Source organism: Enhydra lutris, unplaced genomic scaffold (assembly GCF_002288905.1).
Source record: "Enhydra lutris kenyoni isolate GAN:26980312 unplaced genomic scaffold, ASM228890v2 scaffoldscaffold21, whole genome shotgun sequence".
NCBI classification, from domain to species: domain Eukaryota; kingdom Metazoa; phylum Chordata; class Mammalia; order Carnivora; family Mustelidae; genus Enhydra; species Enhydra lutris.
This window is the reverse complement of record NW_019154105.1, coordinates 39,126,320-39,135,376: the sequence shown is the minus strand read 5'-3', so window position 1 is coordinate 39,135,376 and position 9,057 is coordinate 39,126,320. Positions and strand designations below refer to the sequence as shown.

The following is a 9,057-nucleotide window of genomic DNA, read 5'->3' as shown; positions in this document are numbered from 1 at the left end:
AAGAGTACCATCAATATAGTTGTGTCTTATCTGTGGATATTCATCATTTAAAGTAGAATGATATTCATACTGACATATTTGGGAAAAAATGATATAGCTTGTTTGAAATATATATTCAAATAAGGAAAAAGTAAAGAGGAAAAAGGAAAGTATATATTCAAGTATATATTCAAAAAAGGAAAGAGGAAAGAAGAGTGGATTTATCTCAAAATAACCTTTAACTTCTGAAAACAATCACATTCACATGGACTTGTAAAACATTTTTAATTTTTATTCAAAATACGAGATGTCATCGTTAGCCCTTATCTTACTCTTGAAAAATGGAGACAATTACACAGGAAGGGAAGGGAAACAGGGCTATTAGATTTTAAGCTCCAGTTTCAAAAATATTCAGATAAGGCAGGTAAAAAAACTCTGGATACTTTCCCAGTGTCAAACACTATCATATGCCTGCTTATCTCATAAATATTATCATTTATTAGGAATAATAATTTTAGATTTTTTTTTTTTCCTAAATACCATTTCATGCTTTAAGTGAAGGCTCCCCAGCAGTGCTAATACCTATTTCATAAACTGACCTGCAGTTTCTTTAAATCCAAATCGACTGGAATTTTTTTTTAAGGAATAAATATCATACACCCATAGTAAACTATTGTTTCACCACCAAATATAAGTGATCAGTATTTCACAATGAAGAAATTCAGAGCATTTAAGAGTATATCACTATACTATGACTGGACTGACCAAAGTATGGGCCTTTGTATAATGGATTCTGAAGAAGTCACCTGAAAGGGGGGAAATAAGTGGTTGAAATAGAGCTTCCTATATAATTTTAATCAAAACTCATCAGGCCTAATAAAATTCTTAATAAATTGATGAAAAGCACTGTTCCTAATGTGAACTATAATTAGTATCGACTGTTGGAGGAAAATCGCTAACTCAGTAGCTGACCTTGACGTGGAAGCAAAAACAGAGGGCTTTCTTATTATTTATTAGGTACCGGGAGGAGACTTTTTTTTTTTTTTCCCTTAAATAAAGAGACATGTTCAAATGTGAACTGGTAGCCACCAAGAGTGGGATAAGCTATCCCTCACCCTAAAATGGCCACAAACTGTAAACTTCCAGTTAATTCTGACACTGCAGAGAAACCTATTACCACCTTACTTAAAATAAGAAAGGAAATACCCAGTAAAACAACAACGATGAAAAAAATCAAAAAACAAAACCCTGTGAGAGTGAATTTGTATGAAAACCATAGCAAGGAATTAAAACAAAATGTATACAGCAACAGTGCAAATGGCATCCATACCAGGTCCCATCATTCAATGACTCGTCAATGCAGCATACGTTTCTTGTCAGCAGCCCCTGCTGCAGAACTGAAGTGTGGTGAGTGTCCTCTGTGGTCGTTCACTAATACCGTAGGTAAGTGTGGCCACTGCCGTTATTCATGGTTGTTGGCTGAACACTATCTTGGGAAACAGTCACCAGGCTTTTTTCTTACAGTTTCCCATTAATGAGATTCATTCTGGTTCACTATGGATCAGAACTTAAGTGACCTCCTTGGTTTTTGGTTCACTCCTTGCCTCTTTAAAACTCCAATGTTTGATAGGCAGCTACTAAAATAAACCCTTCCCCTTTTCATCTTCCCTTTCTTTTCCCTAAGGCGGACCCTATGTAAACCTAAAAACATACACATATACGGTAACTTAATATACAGGGTTTCTCAAAGTGCAAAATGTGTTACATACAGTTTTGTAGGCTTCATTTAAACAAAGCATTTTATACAATACAGTACAGTTTGAGATTTCTGCTCATAAATTACACCATTCAACAGACTACTGTAAAAAGCTTCGCTGGCTCAAAGTAACCCAGGGTGTCTACAGTTGAACTATACAAGCTTTGTTCAGACCTAAAAAAGCATCATCTTATTCTTATCACATATGTACATAGATATTTTAAAATGCTATTTAAATGCTTATGTATAGCTAGACAAATCTCACAAACCATAAATTTTACTATTCAGTTTCTGGTTTGCACACACATAGTATACAATATTTAAAAAAAATAATGTGCAAAACTATTTTATCTCTTTCTGCAAGATCTGCTCGTCCTCTAAGTCTCTTGGAAGGGTTCTGGTCCGCTGCAGCACCACGCTAAGTTCTTCAATTACCCTTGATGGTAACTTACTATCAGAGTCCAAAGCAGCTTTGCCATTCCTGTCCTCAGTCTTCCTCAATGTCTTGAGGCCTTTATGGCTTTTTTGTTGCCCAGGAAAGACCTCAGCCTCTGTGTCCTCCAGACAGTTGAAACTCCGATGTTTTCTGGTTCGAGTTCGAAGTTTCTCATCCTTGTGCTCCAGGCAGTGGGCCACCATGGAGGCTCTCTCCTTCAAGCTGCTATCCCCCAACTCTTGATCCCGCTTTTCACTGAGCCTCAGCCTTTCCAGTTCTGCTCTGGCACTCTGAAAAGAAAATACAACATCTCACAGGAAAGCAAGACTTGGTACAAGGTAAGTTTAAAAGATACATGCCATGTAAACGTGGATGCTTCTCATGTTCGTGCTCATTGCCATGACTGAGGTCTTAACTTTAACAGAACTGGCACGTTGGAATTTACTAACCAAGAAAGCAATACAGGCATCTTAGAGCTACAAAATCAACTGAAAGGTAGACCATGGAAATGCATTTTAACATGCATTTAACATACAGCTTCAAAGAAGTCTCTCGGGTTACTTATTCAGATTGTTTCTCATTTCAAACCTGCCTCCTCCAGGTCATTTCTGCTTGAATGCATCATATGCTCGTGTTATCTGTAATTCCTATGGTGTCCTGTCTGTGGTCACAGGATTTGGGGACATGCTCTATACTTGCACTGCAGCCTCTTCTTTGAAACTTACAGTACACAGTAGTATATTAAAAATGCTGAGAAGTTCTATGGCAGATCTGTTTAACTTCTTTCTCTGTTTTTCTCTTCCTCCCACGCAATCCCTATTAGAATCCCACAGATACATTCCTGAAAATGCGGAAAAATACATAGTTATGTATTAAATCCACTTTTGAATCCAAGGATTAGAGTTCACATTAGTTCTGAGGGCTATAAAGGTGCATTTTCCTAACTAGCGTTCAGAACGTCTTGTGACTGGGAAATTTCAGGCATACAGAACTTCCATCAGATTATCATAGGGATGAAAATTTAATCAAGTATAAGATGTGAGGACACACAACAGAGAATCAGAAGCATACAGCAGATGGAGCCACACGGGAAGGATACCCAATAAACTGGTTCAGGGTGTAGATGGAGTGGAAAGAGAAAAGTTATTTTTTCTTTTCACAAGAAGCAAGAACTGAAGAAACGACTCCAGAAATTTCCCCAGTAAAAACTGCAAAGCCTAGAAAGTAAAAATCTGAAGGAGCACTTAAGTTACGGATATTGAAAGAAAATGTAATGAAAATGGTAATATAACATTAAGTATGAAATTGTGAGTAGCATAAACAGTAAAGATCTTCCATGTAGTAATGTTTACAAGATAACACCCCACCGTTCTCTAGTTTACTCTATGGCAGTTATCTAATGTGATTATCTGAATGCCCTGCTAGAAAGACTCCATGTAAGCAGGGTGTTTGTCTGATATGTTCACTGAAATGTGAGCCTAGTACAGTGCCTGTAATCATGTGATCATTAACATGATCATTAGAAAGTGATCATTAACTTATTAAATAGTGAATAAAGAAAGGTCTAAAATTTTTCAAACATATAACACTGTTATTTTCCTAAATTCCATCAAATCCAGATGTGGAATTGAAACATACAAATTCAGGCTGAATACAAATATTTTCACAAATGTATTTTATACATTTTTGTAACTTGGAATTTTCAGATAAAATTATGATTATAACTGTCAGGTAAAAACTGATGAAATATTTAGTATCTAGCTTAATTCCAAAGTTTCATTTGAATATGTTAAAATGTTGAGAAACTGGTGATGCTTGCATAATGTGAATATAACCACTGCCATTGAAGTTTATACACTTAAATACGGTTAAAATAAACAGCTTCATGTTACGTATACTTCACTACAACAAAATAACCCCTCTCCTGCAAAAAATGAAAGATTATTGAGAATGATGGCTAACCAGCATAGGGCTGTGACTGAGTTTATAAATATTAAACAGGTTAAGTTTCACTTGACATCTCTTACCTGGAGAAATTTAATGAGCAATATAGACTTTTTTTTTTAATTGAAGTATAGTTGATACACAGCATTCCATTAGTTTCACGCATACAACATAGTGATTTGGCAAGTCTGTGTTATGCTCTAATCACAAGCATAGCTATCATCTGTCATCCTAAACTGCTACTTTATCATTTGACTATATTCCCTATGCTATGCCTTTTATTCCCATGAACTATTCATTCCATACCTGGAAACCTGTACACCTCCCACTTCCCTTCACCCATTCTGCCCATTACCAACCCACCTCCCTTCTGTCAACCATCCATTTGTTCTCTGTATTTATGGATCTGTTTCTGTGTTTTTTTTTTTAGACTCTACATGTACATAAAATCACATCGTATTTGTCTTTCTCTAACTTGTTCCATTTAGCACAATATCTTTTAGGTCCATCCATGCTGTTGCAAGTGGCAAGATTTCATTCTTTTTATGGCTGAGTAATATTCCATTCAATACATATGCACCACTTCTTCATCCATTTGACTATCAATGGATACTTGGGTTGCTTCTATAACTTGCTATTGTAAAAATAATGCTGCAATAAACATAGGGGTGCATCTATCTCTTTGAATTAATGTTTTCATTTTCTTTGGGTAAATACACAGTAGTGGAATTACTGAATTGTATGGTATTTCTATTTTTAGTTTTTTGGGGAGACTCCATACTGCTTTCCATAGTGGCTGCACCATCTTGCATTCCCACCAACAGGGGAAGGTGAATGAGGGTTTTTTCCTCCACAGCCTGACATCTGCTATTTCCTGTCTGTTGGAAACCAACTATTCTGACTGGTGTGAAGTGCCATCTCACTGCGTTTTTGTTTTTGTTTTGTTTTCATTTTGGTCTTGACTGGCATTTCCCTGATGATGAGTGATGTTGAGTATCTTTTCATGTTTCTGTTGGCCATCTGGATGTCTTCGGAAAACTCTTTATTCAGGTCCTCTGTCCATTTTAATCGGATTATCTGTTATTTTGGTGTTGAGTTGTGAAAGTTCTTTATATATTTTGGATATTAGTCCCTTATTGGGGATATCATTTACAAATATGTTCTCCCATTTGGCAGGTTGCCTTTGTTGGTTTCCTTTGCTGTGCAAAAAGCTTTTTATTTGGTATAGTCCTAATAATTTATTTTTGCTTTGTTTCTCCTGATCGAGATGTACCATAAATATGTTGCTAAACCAGCATAAAAGCCTCTGTTTTATTCTAGGAGCTTTATAGCTCAGGTCTCACATTTAAAGTCTGTAATTCACTTTGAATTTATTTTTGTGTATGGTATAAGAAAGTGGTCCCGTTTTATTCTTTTGCATGTAGCTGTCCAATTTTCCCAAAACCATTTATCGAAGAGAGTGTCTTTTTGCTGTTGGGTAGTGTTTTCTGCTTTTCAGTTTCTGGGTTTTCTATTCTGTTCCATTGATCTATGTCTATTTTTGTCTAGTACCAAACTGTTTTGATATTATACATTTGTAGTATATCCTGAAATCTAGGATTGTGATACCTTCAGCTTTGTTCTTCTTTCTTAAGATTGCTTTGGCTATTCAGCTTCTTTTTCTAGTTCCATACAAATTTTAGTATTATTCTAGTTCTGTAAAAAATGTTATTGGTATCTTGATAGGGATTGCATTAAATTTGTAGATTGCTTTGGGTAGTGTGGACATTTTAACAGTATTGGTTCTTCCAATCCATGAACATGGAAAAATCTTTCCATTTGTGTCATCTTCAATTTGTTTCATCAGTGTGTTACTGTTTTTGGAGTACAGGTCTTTCATCTTTCTTCTTTTTTTTTTTTTTTTTTTTAGAGAGAGAGATCACAAGTAGGCAGAGAGGCAGGCAGAGAGAGGGGGAAGAAGGCTCACCGCTGAGCAGAGAGCCCGATGCGGGGCTCGATCCCAAGACCCTGAGATCATGATCTGAGCTGAAGGCAGAGGCTTAACCCACTGAGCCACCCAGGTGCCCCTTTCATCTTTTTGGTAAGGTGATTATTCCTAGGTGCAACTGTAAATGGGATTGTTCTCTTTTTGCTATTCCATTAGTGTTCAGAAACTCAGCATTTTAATAATATTCCTTTAATCCATGAGATGGAATGTCTTTCCATTTGTGGCATCTTAAATTTCTTTCAACAGTGTTTTATAGTTTTCAGAGTAGAGGTCTTTCACTTCCTTAATATTTTTTCCCCAGGTTATTTTATTTCTTTCTGCTTTGTTATTGGTGTATAGAAGCAGAACAGATTTCTGTGTATTAATTTTGTATCCTGCAACTTTACTGAATTCATTTATCACTACTGATAGTTTTTTAGTGGAGTCTTTAGGGTCTATAGTGATTTTACAAATCATATTAACAGTTCTCATTATCTTTCAGCCATAACAGGTAGACCTGGGGTTTAGATGTAGAATTTAGGGGTCAAGTATTCATGCGGGGAATGCTGAAATTTTAAGTAAACCTTAATATTAGCCTAAGGGCTGTAATCTTTTACAAAAATGGAGAGAGGTGGTGAAAATGACCAAGAGTCAAGAGGATTGGGTGGGGGAGGGTGCACGGGTGGCTCAGTCAGTTAAGCATCTGACTCTTGATTTCAGCTCAGGTCATGATTTCAGGGTCATGAGATCAAGTCCTATGTTGAGCTCTGTGCTCAGAGGGGAGTCTGCCTGATGGTTCTCTCCCTCTGACCCTCTCCCTTCTCAACACTCTTTCTCAAATAAATAAAAACAAATAAATAAATAAAATGTTTTTTTGTTTTTTTTTAAAGTTGAGAAGATGGGGCAATGAGGCTTTGAACATTATGGTGTGCTAGAGCACCTTTCATGTTGTGGGGAAAGAAAGACGTAGTTTATGTACACTGTTCTTACAGGATAAGACATTAATAATTTAAAAAGAAGGATAGGTAAGTTATAAAATTAGAGGAGTGAGAGTTAACATGGTCCAGATGATGACTATCTGTCAAAGAATGTTTACAGAAAAGTAGTTATTTGAATGGAAAGCCAAGGTGAGCAGTCCCTCTCCCTACAGAGAGTAAGTAGTTCCTATGTCAGAACATGATGCAGGAATGTGTTCATAGAGCAAATGACTCATGTGGCTTTAGTATGTGCCTACATCTATTTTCCATTATATCCAGATGTAGGCCACTGGTTATAGAAGCCTCAAAATACTGAAACGTGCATTGACTAAGATGTGGATTGCAGCAGAAATGCTCTTAAATAATTTTCACTACTAAACTCACTTAGTAGATAATCTCCATGCTATAAAATATAATCCTATCAGTAATCCTCACGATACTGGTTTAAATGCATTATTCACAGTAAATAAACATTATGATTATTTAAACTATAAAGTATATTATATTTGAAGACACAGAAATAGAAATGCAAAGAAATGCCAATATGCCCAATAAGTGGGAATTTAGAATGGATGCCACGTTGGCCTGTCTGGAACCACCTGCTCTAGGATGGGGGCAGAGGAGAGAAGCATGCAATGGGTAAGATTCTAGGTCACCACTTTCTGCTGGAACTGAATCATTCTTCTTTTTTCGTTGTTTTTGTTTTATAGATGACAAAAATGACAATTTTGGAAACGAGTAAATTATCCCATATTGTCTTTCAAGTTCCTTGTTATTTTTACTCAAATGTTAACTATACACTAGGCATTATTCTAATAAATCCTAAAGTATGATATCACTGAATCATCACAATAGCCCTAGAAGGTAGAGTCTTTCTTTATCCCTCCATGCTTACAGATGAAAAGGCTGAGTGCAATGAAGTTTGGAATTACCTCAATCGCAGGTAGGACTTAGTGTGTGCATTCTTAAGCACTATGTTTGCCTCTTTGTGTGTGATTTTTCTTGACAACTTACTTTCCCTGGCTTATTCAGCTAGCTCACTACTCAAGTTTAGAAGTTGCTTTTTCCAGGAAGACTTCCTACCTGAATGAGGTATCCTCACATGAATTTTAATAGAACCTCATGAAATCAAGACTTGAAATGGTATATGTGCTGCTGAAGCGAGCACAAGACTTGAAATGGTAAATTACCAAGTGGCCAAAGCACCAAACTTGCCAATCTGCAAACATCTTGTTTGAAAACAATTCTTGAATATGTCACCATTGAGATTACTACATTTTTATTATGACTATATCCTACTTAGCAATACACATTTTTAAAGATTTATTTACTTATTAATGAGAGTGCAGGGGGGAGAGAAACCCAAGCACACTCCTCACTGAGCACGGATCCTAACGTGGGGCTTGATCTCACAACCCTGAGATCATGACTTGAGCTGAAACCTAGAGTTGGATGCTTAACTGAATGCATCACCTAGATGTTCCCCATTTATCAGTATTTTAAACCATTTTCCCTTTTTAATGCAAAGGATCAAAAGTGATTATTCATTTTATAAATATATTTTCTTAAATATTTACATGACTCTAATTCTATAGAAAACATTTCAATGGTTCAATTTCTATTTTAATGCTTTTTAAACTACCCATGTTTTACCAACATTAGAACATGTAAAATTTTTCTTTGCCAAATTTGTTGGATCTCCACATTTACAAAATTTACAAAAAGGTTAATTTAGTTTTAAATACTTGCAATTACAATTTCATGGAATTGTTTTAAGAGCCTATAATAAGTTCTTTGTAGTTTGGAGTTCATCAGTTTTCTGATCTTAAGTATGCTAAAACAGAAAAAAAAAAATTGTCTCTGAAATTCTAAATCTGAGATTAGGTAAGAAACTATTATACTATATATTTAGTTATCATCCTAATTCTATACTGGATATTGGTTAATGTATTTAGATTTGGTCCTAATAATTTATCTTTTGCTTTGCTCCATAACTGAT

General features: G+C 35.7%; 1 protein-coding gene across 2 annotated transcripts in view; it reads right to left on the bottom strand.

Annotated features, from left to right (window-relative positions):
• Positions 1-212: 212 nt before the first annotated feature.
• Positions 213-9,057, bottom strand: part of LOC111149134 (ArfGAP with RhoGAP domain, ankyrin repeat and PH domain 2) — a 185,229-nt gene continuing 176,384 nt past the window's right edge. For both annotated transcript variants that reach the window (XM_022506074.1, XM_022506073.1), the window contains one exon: positions 213-2,461. In XM_022506074.1, the coding sequence (XP_022361782.1) occupies positions 2,078-2,461 (384 nt within the window). In that variant the 3' untranslated portion in view covers positions 213-2,077. The remainder of the gene's footprint in view (positions 2,462-9,057) is intronic.